This window comes from Oculina patagonica, chromosome 10 (genome assembly GCF_052425735.1).
Source record: "Oculina patagonica isolate OP01 chromosome 10, crgOcupat, whole genome shotgun sequence".
NCBI classification, from domain to species: domain Eukaryota; kingdom Metazoa; phylum Cnidaria; class Anthozoa; order Scleractinia; family Oculinidae; genus Oculina; species Oculina patagonica.
The window spans coordinates 17655446-17672532 of NC_135767.1; the positions used below are offsets into that span (position 1 = coordinate 17655446).

General features: G+C 39.4%; 1 protein-coding gene across 1 annotated transcript in view; it reads right to left on the reverse strand.

Annotated features, from left to right (window-relative positions):
• Positions 1-17087, reverse strand: part of LOC144628981 (CUB and sushi domain-containing protein 3-like) — a 732439-nt gene that overhangs the window by 446068 nt on the left and 269284 nt on the right. Inside the window, exons 4-6 of the mRNA XM_078487119.1 lie at positions 3831-4017; positions 2064-2461; positions 985-1164 (exon numbers count right to left, since the gene is read on the reverse strand). Of these exons, the coding sequence (XP_078343245.1) occupies positions 985-1164; positions 2064-2461; positions 3831-4017 (765 nt within the window). The remainder of the gene's footprint in view (positions 1-984; positions 1165-2063; positions 2462-3830; positions 4018-17087) is intronic.

Below are 17087 nucleotides of genomic sequence, written 5' to 3' on the forward strand. Positions count from 1 at the left end.
AGCCATTCAAACGACAACTAATCGTATAAGAAGAGTTAAGTTTTCGGCCGTTATGATTATCACAACTGCTCATGCGCCGTGGACCGCTTAGATTTACAGTCAGCGACGTGCAATTATATCTGTTGGTGAAAATACGTCAATGAATTGATAATTCAAGACAATAAATAAACAACAGTTTTTTTGTCACGGTGAAGAAAAAGGTTTCTGTCCTTGCACGTGAAACATAAGATACGAGTTTGTCGCAAGCGAAAACCTTACGACAGTCCTTCGACGTGACTTAGGACCATTCACACGCGCGCGTTTAAAGAAAGAATGTGGCAGGTTGATTTACACGACGCGATTCGCGTTTAAATGGAGAAAGCGTGACGCATGCGATATTAGGATATTATTACGATATTATTACGAGTACGAGATTGAGTACGTATACAACTTTTCAACCTTTGTTCTTACGCTTTCGATTATCACATTTCACTCCAATCTCGTACCGAAAGTCTCATATTATACTGGTCAGCCACAGGGAGGAGTGAGAGCCCTGGGAACGGAACTGAATTGAAATTCGAATGTCTTACCCATACTCCGATCCTATTGTCCCTATTCTTAGACAAAATCGTACCGTTAAATTCGGTACGGTTTATCGCAAACACCAATTTGCAGAAACGTTGACCCTGTGATATCTGTAAGCTTAGAAATATTCCATTTATTTATAATCAAAATGGTTTCTTTGTTTGAAAGGTTTAGGGGCCAGATCTATCTCATTCTATCACTAGCCTGCGCAGCAGGCGACTGTGTAGTTTTAAGCGCGCCTTTCGCGTTTCCCTAACGCGCGCTCAAAAACTACACAGGCGCCTGCTACGCAGGCTATTCTGTCACAGACGACGATTACTTTTTCCGAAATCTCGGTTAACATTTTGGTCGCATCGTGTATGGTTTATGCTTCTCATGGGTCAACGTTTCTTCAATCAGGTGCAATGTTAAAGATCGTACTTTGGCAAATGAAATCCTGTCCACTCCAAGTTCCATTGTGTTGACATCTTCTTACTTGAGAACCAGATCCTATATAGCCATTATTACACGAGAACTGACAGACTGTATTATAATACATGGTTGCATTCCCTGGACATCCAAGTCTTGTTCCATTGGACGGTGCAGGTAACGCTGGGCACACTACAATGTGAGGCGTGAAATAACAAACATATTTAAAATAGTAAGAATACAAAAATTTCGGCACCTCTCTCGTTAACAAACTTTAGATTGTATCACCGCGACGAATGTGAGTGACAAGCGCGTGTTTTTAATTTTTTTTTAATTCGTCCCGGCTCTGAACACGTACTGACCTTGCATATTTCCTATCACAGCCCCACCCTTAAAAGCAAGCGATTGGTCATTTTCAATACTTTATTAAGCCCGGTTCTCATATAATCGCCCCGATCATTTCTATCGCCTCTGTCACTTCAGTCAAAGCGTTTTCGTGCGATTATATGAGAACATTACACAGGCGATCACCAACGTTTGCGGCGATTGGCGCAATGTGATCGCTTGGAATGCCGTGTTCTATCCTTTTTGCTTCTCTTTCTCTTTTTCGCCGTAAAACTGCGATAACTGGGAGGATAGGAGGCCACGAGTTTCGCTCTTTCATTGAAGGATGCCATTGTGTTGGATTTAGGGCTAAAATGATTGTTTTTCGTAGGTCTTCGCTCATACCAGGAGATCTGGACGATCATATGAGAACACCCGATCGTTTTCAATACCGTCGATCGCCTACGATCGTCTCAATATTTGCAAACGATCGATGCGATAGAAACGATCGGGGCGGTTATATGAGCCGGAACCAGCCTTTAATAAACTAAGAGCTATGCTATTTAAAGTACACTCGTGAGCCACTGAGACGTCGGAAAAGTCTATTAAAAGGCACATTTCCGATAGCGAAACATAGTTAAATGGGTGAAGCAGTAAGTTTTGGCATTTTCGCCTGACGTGTGTTGACTAATTGAGTAAGAAAAAATTTCGTTGAACGATTTTGATGAACTGGTCAGAACTAAAGCTTATAAATCTTTAGTGCATACCTGAAAACTGTCGGAAGCTGTCATAGGCTACGAGTCCGCTGGGGTCAGTGTTGGGGTCAACATTACCCAAAACTGTTCCACTGGTATCAAAGGCACTGAATTTGTAAATCCTTTTCGTTTCCGAATCAGTGACGAATAAAAATGGAGAGAAGAAAGTCACTCCAACAAAGCGGAGACCGTCTTGTTGAAAGAGTATCTTTCTGTTGTTGCCATGGTAATCAACGGACTCTACTCTGTCCGTTCCTGCATCCACCCAGAAGATAAGTCTGTTTCGTCTGTCAAGGTCAATACCATTTGGCAATTGAAGATTGGACGTTACTATGGCAACGCGTTGCGAGCCTGATAAAGTGGCCCTCTCGATCTTTGGATTTTGTCCCGAGTCCGTCCAGAACATTAATCTGTTGAGTGAGAATCATCGCACGAGCTAGTCACAAAGGCAAGATACTCAGAAAGATTAGAATAACTGCAACAGAGTCGAGCTCTGTTTAAATTAGTTAATTTTGATACCATAATCTGCCGCCTTCACTATGCTGAGAAGTAGCCTTAATTACCCTTGTTTGTAGATTTTTAACTAAGAAGTTAGCTGCGTATCAATCAGGTAGTAAGTTCGATTTCGCGGCCTGATCTGTAGTTCTAGCGAAATACTTAAAGGGGCGAGTAAGTCACTTATTTTGCTCTACACTTCAAAGTGGCAGAACAACAGTTACACAACAAACACTTAACAAACAAGGATGAGTTTTGAGCACACTTGATACAAATTGAGATATGCTTGAAAAAAAATCGGACCGACGTTTTTCAAGTTTACCCGAACACAATCCGTTTTAATCTTCTCGAATTTTGCCCATCCATGCCGCTTTTTGGCTTTTCTGTGTTTCTTTTGAGTTCTTCTACAGTTTTAAGCCGTTATTGTGATGTTTCAGTTAATTCTATGACCAGTTGGTCAGTGCCGAAATTTCCTAAAATTGCGTGACATAGCCCCTTAAAATCCACGCGTATCCTTATTCACCCTTACAGTTGTACAGTTACAGTTGTGTAAACTCTACTGGAAAGACATTGCAAGGGATTTGGCTCATTTTCTTTACCCAGTAGAGCTTGTTTTATTTTTAATTATGAATTCTATGTGAAATATGAACCAGTTTAAAGGTTTAGGCTAAAACAGGTTCTTACATAAAGGAGGTGTAAAGGGAAATTTTAGCTTAACAAGTTCTTAAATTTTAGGTTCTTAAAAATAATGTGGGTTTTTACTGTATTCCGCTCGTCTCAAAACTACCACCTGCTTTGCAAGTTATAACATCATAGTATCCTTGCCTTATCGTTCCTCACTTCCCTCCCCACCCCCCCCCCCCCTCCACTTTCCCAAAGCTGTAGAGAATTGAACCATGGACAGTGCCTCAGCCATGATTTGTTTCTAGCTACTGCCCAGTCCCCCGCCTGCTCAGTTCTGTTTAAATCATTTTCCACAGGAAAGAGTACGGGACATTCCCACTTTCCGCGCACCCCCCTCCCCTAAGGATAACGGGGTTTTCCAAAGGGGGGGTACGGGTTTTATTGTTCAAAGAAGCCGACAAAATTTGGACCCTTTGGAATTTTTTTCAAAGGTGCCGACAAACAATCAACCCTTCGGATTTCATTTTTCAAAGAGCATGGATGCGGATTTGGAGTTTTAGGATTCTTGCCATCCTCAGGGTGGTGTGGATTAAAAAAACAAATGGAACGTCCCTAAACTGAAAAACGGGTATGAATACAAGGTACTGGTTGTAAACGTACCCGTTGTTAGGATCAAGAGCAATTCCACTTGGCTCATCAAGACTCGAAGAGATCAGAATGCGAGTGTTATTCCCTTCTAAGTCTGATACGGATATCGTATCACTACCGTCATCAGTCCAGTACAACTGAGATGACCTCCATTCTATTGCCAGTCCGTTGCATTCCAGTGAATTACTGTGATGGAGTACTGTCGATTTTAATAGGCCAAGAACAAATAATAGCTATGGGACCTCTACTTTCTCTTTTCTAACAATAAATTTTAAAACTAGTTCAAAATTATTAAAAAATATTTTAGTGTCCCCAGTTAGGCTAACAAGTCTAACAGCTAAAGACTACTACACTATAATATAGTTCATTCATTAAAACATTTTTATGGAAGCCAGATTCCAACGACAAATTCATTAATGCAATATCAAGTACCAAAATATTCAAGATCAATTTGAGACCTTTAACTCAAAACATTTTGCTTTAATAGAGGAAGAAATTTCCCATTTTAACAACATTATGACGTTTACGGCTAATTTAAGTCTAAAAAGGTCAAGAAAAACACACAAAAACAACAAGCAGAACAAGCCATGGTATAATAATACTTGTCGACAATTAAAGAAGCAATTATCTTGCTAAGAAAATTAGTCCGACAACCCAAAGACAATTGCGACAAGAGTATTTTGTTCTTACACCCGCTTTCAGTGTTACGTGCATAGCTATCTTTCTACATCCATCTTTCGACATCATCTTTCGACATCGTCTTTCGACGTGCTGTTTGAAATGAGCCAATCAAATCCTATACATACCGTTGTTGGTTTCATGCAAATGTGCGAAAAGGTCAGAAGGTCATGCTAGTGGGCTGTGATTGGCGGATTTCGATCCGTATTGTTTGTTTAGCACGTCGAAAGATGGATGTCGACAAAAAGCCGCTATGCACGTAACACTGAAAGCGGGTGTAAAAAGAAATATAAAAAACAAGTTAAATTGGCGCATAAAGAGTACAAAAATCAACTTATGAATGAAATAACTGCGTTTGATTCTAGCCATTGGATTCTTGAACGTGTCAGTGACCAACACGTTAGCCTATGCTTCTTTGGTCACTGAGCACATTTTATTTTGGCTCTTTATTGTTATATTTTTTATATCTTTTAATTAATGTCCTTTTTTTAAATAGTGTAATAGTGTATGTTTTCTGTTAGTAGTGTAAAATAATATAAAATCTGAAAAATCTAAACCTGTGATATTTGTTCCGTCGATGTTAGCTCGCTTGATGGTTCGTCTCCAATATTCACTCCAAAATATGTAGCCCAGGCTGAAGTGGATGTCTATGGCGAGGGCTCTTCGTAAATTCGAGATGATCGGATAACTTGTAGCGTTTCTGTAATCCAAAGCTACTATATCTTTTCGGGTTGAAACCAAAAGACATGGAGAGTTGCACGGGACATCCAAAGCTGAACAGATAGAAGAAATTAAAAAAGAATCAATTTAGTATGGGGGAACGATCTGTATTTTTGTCAAAGACATTCTGATCCAAGATGACGATTGATACATTTTATAATCCATTTGATAATTTAATATTCAAATTACATAAGCCAAGTTCGGTTCGGCTCAGGCGTTTGTCCCGCCTGGCTTGGACGGGAATATTGACTATAAGCAGCTTTGGAACAGCTTTTGTTTAGACGCCAAACTTTTTCATGCTGATCCCAATGTTAATATGTATATTTTCTTGTTGAAAGCATTTCAACTCAGAAAGCGTGGCATGCGTCTTGGAGAGTGTTTACCATCAAACGAATAAGTAACGGCCGCAGAACGGCTTATAAAATTCGACGTCCGAATCAGGCCTATTTTTGTTTATTATTTGGGTCGGCCCAAATTCGAAATTAAGTTCGGCTCATGAAACGTTCGGCTTCTGAACCGGACCTTCAGCTCAACTCCGTACCCAGACTTTAACGACTGAGGCACAATAGCAAAATGTCTGAACACAGGCAGACCACCCTATGTGTTCGTAGTTAATTATTGTTGTTGACATGAGACGAACAAAAGAAATTTTGAAATCTATAAGGGCTACTGAAATAAAGCTCTGGAAATTAAATATCTAAACTACATTTCGCTCTAAATATCTCAATGGAGTTTAGTGAAACGTTTATCGACTCAATTGTTTCATTTCTTCGCGTGCGCGGGCCGTTTTAAGCGCCTTTTTAACTGATTTAGCCGGCCGAAGGTCGGTAATAGAGAAAAGAGGAGACAAGGCTTGCAAGTCGGCGGCCGACAGCAGCGACCTCCTCCACTTCAAACCGGAATTAACGCCAAACTTCTGAAAATCTCACCTATCTGACGACGGCTATCGATCGGTGAGTTGTTGCTCTATCTCTTCGCCGAATTTGAACTTCATCCCTCCAACAATTTCCGAGAAAATCCACGCTGAAATCATGCATACGGCTTGCTGACTATGATCGGTGCTCAACTCAGCGACCAGAGAAATAACAATTTGAAACGGCCGGCCGATGATGTTATTTCTCTGGTCGCTGAGTTGAGCACCGATCATAGTCAGCAAGCCGTATGCATGATTTCAGCGTGGATTTTCTCGGAAATTGTTGGAGGGATGAAGTTCAAATTCGGCGAAGAGATAGAGCAACAACTCACCGATCGATAGCCGTCGTCAGATAGGTGAGATTTTCAGAAGTTTGGCGTTAATTCCGGTTTGAAGTGGAGGAGGTCGCTGCTGTCGGCCGCCGACTTGCAAGCCTTGTCTCCTCTTTCTCTATTACCGACCTTCGGCCGGCTAAATCAGTTAAAAAGGCGCTTAAAACGGCCCGCGCACGCGAAGAAATGAAACAATTGAGTCGATAAACGTTTCACTAAACTCCATTGAGATATTTAGAGCGAAATGTAGTTTAGATATTTAATTTCCAGAGCTTTATTTCAGTAGCCCTTATAGATTTCAAAATTTCTTTTGTTCGTCTCATGTCAACAACAATAATTAACTACGAACACATAGGGTGGTCTGCCTGTGGTCTGAATTCGCCAGCCGCAAGGGGGCCAAATTTCGAAATCTAGAAGGCCCGGAAAGGCCATTTTAAGCGCAACATCAAAAATGAGACACTTCTTGAATATTTCTAACTTATTAGTTATGCGTAGCCTCTTAAAGGAACATGAGAAGAAATAATGGGCGCTTTCCATTCGACCAAAAATTCCGGAAATTTCGGAACAAGGACGAATGGTACAGAAATTTCCTGGGAAAGTTTCCAGAAAATCCGGAAAGTGTTGACTTTCCGAAATGCGAACCATTCAACCGAAAATCCTGGAAATTCCAGAAGCAAAATCAAATGGAACTGAAAGTTCCCGGAAATTGTTTTCGAAAATTTGGGTCTACCTCGCGAGGTTGTCCTCTTTTCCGGAAATTTTGGAAAAAGCTACCATTTTACACTCAGCCTAAGTTCCTTCGGCAGAAAATTTAGCTATTTGTGCAGCTGAAAGCAGCTACATGTGTTATGGAAGCATTCTTGAAACTCCAAATAAAAAATTTAGGTGAACCCGGTTGTTTTTCGTTGTTGTTTTGCAGGCGGCAGCAAACTGAAATGCACAATTATTTATAACGCGCGTGCAGGCTACGCCATTGTTTTGCTCATTAAACTTTTTGGGTTGGCGACTTTTTCGTTGCTTGTAGTGTGCCTTTTGAAAGGTCCCTGTATTTGTCGCCACGATGTCATTCATGGCGTTTATATTCAGTGCTCGGAATGCTTTTTATTTGCAAAAATAACGAGTTATATGTGCAGGAAACTGGCCACAGTGCATTATTTTAATGCACCGTAGAAATTTCCATTTTAGACGCACGACCTGACCATATGCAAATTTTGTTTTGCCTTCCGTGCAGTCAACCGGAAAAGTTGGAAAATGCTGTTCCATTTGCCACTGGAATTTTCTGGAAACTCAAACCAGAATTTTTGGTCGAATGGAAAGCGCCCAATATATTCAAGATTATGACCGAGGCAAGTATTTCGGTTCGCCTGTTAGCTCATGTTACTTGCTATGAGCCTGGCCTCCACATAGCAATTCAAAAATGGATTGACTAAGCAAAGGTAATAAAGTATAACATACCTTCGACGAGGCAAAGCGAGATGCACAATACAAGAAAGACCTTCATGGCTACTGGCTTAACCCTAAAAACACAATTTCCAGTGCTTGCATACCGGCCGCACCATGCGCTGATAGTTCTTGTGTACCAAAGCGAGACAATAGCGATTACTAAAGGTGATAAATGGTAATTACCAGACAGCGAGCATTCCTTTAGCACCACGCGCGAGATTAGCTGCCAAGCTGTTATCGTATCACTACAGATTGCTCAACTCGCCAGTAAGATAGGCTGCTGGCACGCGAGTGACACCTTGCCTAACCTGCGATCAGGCGTTCCTATTTTTTTTTCTGAAAGGGAGAGGGGAAAAGAACGCCCGATACATTTATCTAACCGGCCGAAATTTAAATAAGCTAAGGTGCGGTCGAACTGTCAAATCACTCTCTCTGTAGTTGGCGGCAAAAAAAGGACTCGGGTTTCCACGAGGCGTGAAAGACATCTGCATAATATTTGTATTGTACAGCCAGGTATTAAAACTTCACCACCTGGAAATAAAAATGCGTTTGGTGGCTGAGTTGATGGCGCTCGAGAACATTTATTTACCAGCCGGAGATGCCGTCCCTTTAATAAAACTCACAAAATAATAACAAGGAATTCACCGACAAGAGTTGTTTTATCCATTTTGTTTATTTTTGACCGTTTACGCCGTCAGCATCAGTTTGCCGTCTATATTTTATGTTTTAACTAAGATACTGATCCAGGTCTTCAAGAGATCCGGCACCACTCATCGGTCTGTCGCTGTGATATTGCAGTTTTCATTATATCAGAGCCGTTTCTAGTCTAAAATGTCCATTTCAGACTAAGCCGTTTCACGACGGATAGCATCGTGTCACTTTATTTTGTAAACATCCATCACCTCTGAACGTGCGGGATAACATCGGGCATGTGACAGCTGAATGAGAAATAGCCAAATTAATGGTTTGCGGGACCGTTACAGCGTGTTGAAGTCACGCACATTTGTTCAGCGCAGTGATCTGGCATTAGGGTATTCTAACTGTTTGAAAACAGGCTCCGCCCGAAACACACGGCTCAGAGGAGTCAAATTTGTCCGCACTTCAAACTTTCTACCCTGCAAATTCAACACTCTTCTAAAGTCTTCTAAAGCCTGGTTCTCATACGATCGTCCCGATCGTCTCTGTCGCTTCTGTCGCTTCAAAAAGTTTGCTTGCTCCAATCACCTCAGACTTTGCAAACGACAGAAGCGACAGTGACGATCGGGGCGATCATATGAGAACCAGCCTTAAGCGATCTTGTAAACTGTTGTAAGCGTACGAGATCCAGCGCTGTCATGGATATCTGTTTGCAGAGTGTCTGGTGATCGCATTAGGGTGCGATCTAGATCTGTAAACATATATCGTGTGACAATCCATCGCATGACGGCGCTGGATCACGTACGCTTACAAGATCGCTTAGAAGGTCGCTTTGCACGGTAGAAATTTTGAAGTGCGGTCAAATTTGAGTCATCTGAGCCCTGTGCCCGAAAGGGGTACGTTTTTAATGCTTCAGGTATATAAATGGGTAGGGATTTGACAAGTTTAGGTATATGAAAGGGTAGGGATATCGGTCATAGGGCTTTTAAGTCAAATATTTCAAACAGACACACCTTATGGCTGTAACATTTCAATTTATTAAAAGCTACATAAAAATGGCATCAATACTTTGTTTTAGGCATATGCCATGTCTTTCCCAGTCCCGTGTTCCAAGTACCCATTCCACAGAAAGTGGGGCCAATAGCCAATTTTTGCCTGTGGTGGCCGTAAAACCAGCTGAAACTTGAAATTTGTAACCCCACATAAGAGTGTACGTGAAAGGTTTTTTACCCAAACTGCGAAGTTTTTGGTATCATTTACCATTTTTCCATAATAAGATTACAAATACCCCAAAATCCCGCTTTTCACGATGTCCACAAGGCACCCCACTGTAGAAGGTAATGAATAAAAGCACTAGAACTACCTCTTAGTAAGAATGTAATGGTTTGAAATAACCTGCTGGTATGTAAGCTTGTTACTAACAGAAATATTTGGTGTTGCACATCAAATGTCGAGTACACTCTTCTTTTTTTTTTATAAGAATACAGTTTTTCCGACCCAGGCTGAATATTCTTATTTTTTTTGCCGATTTTAGGCTGAAATATTCTTATGAACATTCTTAGAAAATACAGTTTGACAATTCCGTTTTAGCAAGTATTGGGTAATCAATTACAAGTGTTTGGTGTCCAGATTTGTATCGTGTTACATTGTGCATATGTACCATTGCTTTTCGTTGCAGCCTGGCCGTTTTTGCTTTAAACAAAGCATTCCTCACAGAGATAAAGTGACGGAAATGAAAATACTTGATATTGCATTGTTTCAAATAAAAATTATATTCTTTTTAAAATCTTAGCCTCGGTTTTATTCTTAAAATATTCTTAGAAATTTGCAAATTTCAGCCTCGATATTCTTATAAACTAGATTCTTATAAAAAAAAAAGAGTGTAGCAGATAATGAACAACTGATGACCACAGATTTTTGTGTAACTTCCGTTACTGAAATAAAATCACTGATTGCCTACTTGAGAAATTCCTGTAAAACTCTCTCTAGGGCTAAAGACTTATTATTTTTTTTAATACTGTTCGCGACTATGATACTCGTGTTCCCTTTCTTGGAAGCGATAAAGAGCAACTTGGTGTCAAATGAGGCCAAGAAGCACCGTATGGTTAAGGAGGAAACTTCCGTTTACTGGTGTTTTGCGAACATATTGATTCGATGGCTGCAGAATGTTCCATGAAAGAACAGAGGTGCCCACCCTCTATAAATCTGTGGAGTAATACATCCCGGTTTCTGTCTTTGTAAGGAGAGAGAGAACACAACACCTCGAATATGTAACATCCGTTACCGTAACTTCCGTTACCATCGCTCATTCGTAAGTGACTAACGGAAACAAAAGTTTAATTTCTATATTTCATTGAAGAGCTTCTCTTCCGTGGATGGTTAAATCGAGTCTTTCAGTTAAGGAAAACGTGAATTTCACGTTGAAAAAAGTTTTTTTTAAACTTTTTTTGATAAACGAGGAGTTATATTAAAAGTTTTCATATTTTTGAAAAAAGAAAAAAATATATAAATTGTCATTTTTTATATATTTTTTTTCTTTTTAGCCACGCTTTAACATGGATTTAACGCTGACCGTTTCCGACGATATCGATTTTGGCCGATTTTTCAGAGTCCTTTTGGCCCCACGTGGAATGGTTGAAATGAATACAGTTATTCCCGGGTGTTAATTACACAAGGCGTCCAATTTGTCATTGTAAAATCGTGTACCGGAATGTCCCTCGAGAGAAAAGTCTTCAAACTACAGTCTGGCCTAATGTGAATCCGATCAGTTTGGGCCATTGTTCACGAAAGTAAATTAAAATAAAAAGAGACAAAGAATAAGACTGGTGCAGTCTTAACATGGGCGGATCAGGGGTGGGGGTGGGGGGTTGCTTTGGGAGGTGATCCCTTGATCCACAGGAAAATATAGAAAATAAGGACAATGATACTCGGGTATGAAAAATCTAGCTACAATAAAATTAGAATATTTACTAACATTTATCTCCTTTACATAAAACAACCCTACATCCACCTTCTTAGGAAACACCTGGATCCGCCCCTAAGAAAGTTAAACAAAATAACTATTGACTCTAAGCCTTTGTTTTGTGGTTTATTTTTTATCAAAGCAAACAAGTATAAAAAAAAAAAAACTAAATTTATGCTTACCCTTACTCTAAAAAAATCATGAAAGCTGAAAAATTCGCACCTTCCAAGCAATATTTTTGCATAGCTGAGTTAGTTAATACTGGAGTAAATGCGGGTAAATATGACAATGTTTTAATAATAGATTTATGTTACAAGTAAGTAAGTTTTGTGATAATTATCACAAGTTTGCCAAATATCAAAACGTTAAAGTCCAAGTTTTCAACAGCCACAAACTTATCTCGACTTGAATGACAAATTGCCAATCGGCCTTATTCGTATTCTCGGTATTGGACTGGAACTAGCTTGCAATGGAGGCTAATGCAGGTAATCTTTTCAAATGCAAATGACAAGAAGCTGTTTTTAATGATATTCCCCCGTATGAGCCTCCATTGCAAGCTAGTTTCAGTCCAATACCGATAATACGAATATGGTCTATTACCAGGCTGTTGCAGACATCAGAGAAAATGCATGTTATGGGTTTAAATAATAAACTGCTCCCCCCCCCCCCCGCCCATAAAGCTATGACCAGTAACTCTGAGCTCACCTTACGTCATATTTTGCTCCATTTAGCCAAGTTAGTTAAAGTACTTTATTGTTAATTAACAATTATTCACCGAAGTGCAGGTGAACAGTGGTGAATATTTACTGAGCGGCGAAGCGGCGAGGTAAAAATCCACCACATTCACCGTCACTGAGGTGAATAATTATTTTAGTATAAACCACCCAAGTTGAATAACTAAGTGACTAAAACATCACTTTCGGTAAACAAAGCGACGCGCAAAGGCAGTTTGTTTCTCTTAAGCTGCTCGGAGGTGAATGGTACTTCGCTAATCACCTCCGAGTTAACCAATCAGCGCGCGCGACATCACTACTCACTTGTGTGGTATATACTAAAACAAACTATTACTGTTCAAGCCAATAACAGAGGCTCTATATGCATCCCGGTGGTGTTGGTGTTGGAGTTTGGGGGGGGGGGGAGCGGAAATGGGGCTTGCCGCCTGATAGGGTATAGTTGCTCAGGATTTTCTGCCTTGAACATGGTGCTGATTTGAATACTTATGTTGGAGTCGACGCCAAACAAGATTATCATGCCAGTGGGAAAATTTGTACTTGCAAAGGTCAAATTTTGTCTTGAATAGGTTCAGAAAATCAGCTATTGGAGTCTTAAATACGGCTGTCCCAAAGATGTTTGGCAATTTTCGGGTTACTTTTCATCCTTTCGGGCATTTTTCTTTTTTCATTTCAAGCAACTTTTTGCATTTTCGAGCAACTTTTTACAATTTCTAGAGCGAAGATTTCCGAAGATTGTCCGAGTGTTGTTCGAAGGTCATACGAACTTTCCGAGCACTTTTCGAACTTTTCAAGATTGATGAAGTTTGCCGAAGATTTCTAAGAAAGTTCAAATGATGCTTCAAATTTCGGATCATTCAAAATTAAAAACTCGTTAGCATATTGTTCTTTTATAGTGAAAAAAAAAATCCTTTTAATTCAACAAATTTTGGCCTTAAAATGTTATTTAGATATTTTTGTTGCAGTTAAATTTCGTGAACTGCTTAGAAATCTTACCTTCAAGAGAAATTAGCATAATCCGCATCATTGTCTTATTTGAAAGCAACGTTTTGGATCGGTTTTTTGAAGGAACTTTCGAGCAACGTTTTGCACTTTTGAGCAACTTTCGAGCAACTTTTGAAGAAACTTCGAGCATTTTTGGGACAGCCCTTAATTATAGTCTCAGACTGGGTTAGAGTTTTAACAACCCAGCACCACCACCTCATCCCATCGTGTCAAGTAACCCCCACCCCACCCCTTTTCCGGTATTGTCCTCAATAACTAATGACATAAAGAATGTTTATATAAAATATGAAAATAACCTAAAAAGTTAAGACCATGTTACAGGAGGCAGTTTTCTTGCAACTAGCAACGCGGCGATGACGTATGAAAAAACATTGCAAGTTGCAGAGGGCGTGTCACACGTTGGCAATTTTGGTTTGCAACGTGCCCGATTGAAATTGCGTTGCAGGTTGCGCTGTGCATGTCACACGCAGTAGCTGGTCTCGCCACAGCAGTTGCGAGAAGTCAAGGATAACTATACTCTTCTAAAAATATTGAAATGTTTTTTTGTTAAAAAAGTGCTAAAATATTTTCTCATTTAGCGAGACGTTTCGGGAATAACCCCTTCATCAGTCGCAAAGTAAACGCCGTTGAGCGATTATCAAACGTTACGTTGCGCGCGCAACAACTCTTTGTTGCATTGCAGGTTACAAAAATGGGGTGTTACTATACACGAGCAATAATTTTTGGCAACTGGCAATGCAACGTTTTTCGCATTGCATGTTGCAAGACTGCATATTGCTGGGTTGCAGTTGACGTCACGGCGGCCAAGCTGGTGGACAAGAACAAAGCGTTTCCCTTCGCTGGGAACTTAACTCTTTTATCATGCAAATTCCGAGAAAACATTTTTTATCATTTTGTCCACCAACCTGGCCGCCTTGTTACGTGGTTGCAAGCCAAGAAATGCTCGGTCAGTATGACATTGTAAAACATAGATATAAAATACTTGTGTAGCGGAATCCCACGATTTCTCAAAACTCTTGATCACTTAAGCCAAAAATTGTATCTTTTATATTTGATGTGCTCGAACGCCCTTATAGTCCGGCGGCTTAGCTCCTGAATTGTGCGATTTTTGATACAAGCACCAAACTTTGCAGGATTACAAGCATTCGCATACTACTCAATTCTTGATATAGTGCCAACGCCAATTTCCTATTTTCAGCTAGTAAACAGCAATGAAATTTTCAGCCGAGAGGCCCCCCTGCCCCTTCCCCACGAAGTATTTCTTCTTGTACTTTTATAAACCTTTTATTGTTGATTTTTATTCATAAATACAGATATGAATGCTTTTAATTAGGCTTACACAATTGTTATTTTTTACCATCTGTTTGATACCAATAATTTAATAGGAAATTATTGCATGGGAAAATATTTTCGTTCCCCGCCCTCTGCTCCCTCGCGTCTTTCGTTTTGCGCTAGCGTCCAGGTCTCTCGCGATCGGTGAACCGTTCGCTAACAGAAGAAAAATAGGAAAATATAGGGCTGTGAACAGTCTAAATTACAGCATTTGATTCTAAATTTTGTACGTGCGACTTGGTATCACTACCTGACATAATAGTATTTGTCTATAAACCAGGACAAACAAATATTTCACGAAAGTTCATTGATTTTAACCCTATCCAGACCGGGACGGGCGGAAAGTGCCCACGCTGACTTTGAACGCTTATAACTTTTTCAAGATTCTACCAAACGCTACCAAACTTTGCGAATTTATCTAAAATTTATCTGGAAATAATTTGGTAGGATAAGTTGTTGTGTCAGGAACTTGACGTCACCATGGCAACGGCATTTTGACAGGCATGTTTTCTCAATTTTGTAATTTTCGAGTTTCTATTAATGAAAAATAATTTTAATGCAATTATTTTCATCCTTTTACGGTTTTTAAGCACCGTTTTATTGATTTTGAGTACTTTGCAGTAATTTTGGGCGGTTTTATGACGTTGTGAAAAAAATTCGAAATCCAAGATGGCGGATCCAAGATGGCGGCTGTTTTGACATTATGATGTAATTGTCACGTGATGTGACGTCATCTTCCCATGTGACGTATACCAAAAGATAGGTGTTTGGACATACTATATATTCCCTAAGTTTCATTGTGATTGCTTAAATATTCTGGAAGTTACGGAGGTCTGAAAAGATCCAAAAAAGCCCGGTCTGAATAGGGTTAGTAAATTAAGGTTTCCATGGAAACCGGTGTTTTTCGGGCTTGGCACTATATCTGAAAAAAATTCTGTTGGTGACCACTTTCATTGTGCCAAGTTCCATGCTTGTATCAAAAAGTGCACAATTCAACTAAAATTTCGAGCTAAGCCGCCAGACTATACTGTACAACTAATTCATCGAACCTTTGATATTTTCAAATTCCTTTATCTCGGTGTAATAACTTTTTTTTTCTTTTGGAACTATTGTTTTCCTGCTCTGCATTGTTTTTGTATTGTTTGTTCTTTGTTTACGTCACTGGTGAGTTTCACAGGTTTTTACACCGAGGATGAGTCCAAATTCCACCAAACTCAAACCGATTATTTACTACAATTTAAAGCGCTTAAATTTCTTTTAATCACGAATTGATATCGAGGTCGTGGGATTTCCAGTACTAATTGTATTAAAGCATGTATATGGTGAAGTAGGTATGCTTACCAATTAAGACGGAATCCAGCAGGAAATCGAGTAATATTAATTTTAGTTGGACAAAAATTGAATTCCAGAATAATTTAAATCCTATTGCATTATTTTCTACTTACTAAAGATGTAAGTAATTATCCGTGATAACACCAACAAAAATTTCTTAGGAGAGCCTAAGAAAATGAATTTCAAAGTTCACAAATGCCATGTAAACTATGAAGTGTGTGTTCATGGCAGCTAGCCATGTTGGAGGAGTCAATCAATAAAAGATATTGCATAAAAATGCTTTTTTTCCCAAAGGAAAATCATTCCATTGTTTCAATCCTCCAAAATATGGCCGCATGAAACCCTCTATAGGTAAAATCTCACGTCTAGCTATTTTGTAAAATCGTCTTTTAAGCGATTCAGTGGAATTAAGTGGAACTTCGAAATTTCTTTCGATGTTTGGTGCTTTAAGAAATGATTTCTTTTGTTAAGAAGCAAATAATTTTGGTACATAATTTTGACCAATTAATACTCGAAGTCCTGGCGGATTCCATGCATCTTAGATTCACAAAGCATAAAATTCCATATTCTTCATTTCAGTGACTTGTCCTTCAGATGTGATGTGGTAATCAGCATTGCCAACGTAAGCATTGTTGTTGTAACTATTCAGATCGGCCGACTTCTTTGAGCTTCGTCAGTGAAAGTTGAGGAGAAAAAAAAACATTTATAATCGGTCAATAATTTGAATACCCTCAGCCTTATCTAGTAAGGCACGTTCGCAAGATTTAGATTTAAATTTCCTTGATTGACGAATTTTTCACGAGTGAACAACTCCATGTTTAGTTTGCAGTTTGTTTATTTTGAAACAGTTAACTAGTTTCAGAGATTAGTGGTTAGCTTTTTGGTTTAGCCATTAGCTTTCCGGCTAAAAGTATTATGGGTTGTTCCTGTGCTCCATGCTTTAGTAGTAAAATTGAATTTGTAATTTAAGCGAACAATTCTTAACTTTACGTACGCGTCCCTCAATGTCACAAAATGTCATTAACTGCGATGAAATAAGAAAACCATGATCTAGTTACGATATCACCAAAAATATGCACCGTTTAATCTCTTTACCACGGTCGCGCCAAGGCCAGGTTAATGAGCAACTGACTGCTTATGGCCATTCTCCTCCCGAAAAGTACTAGTCAGTCACCAAAAGTAAAC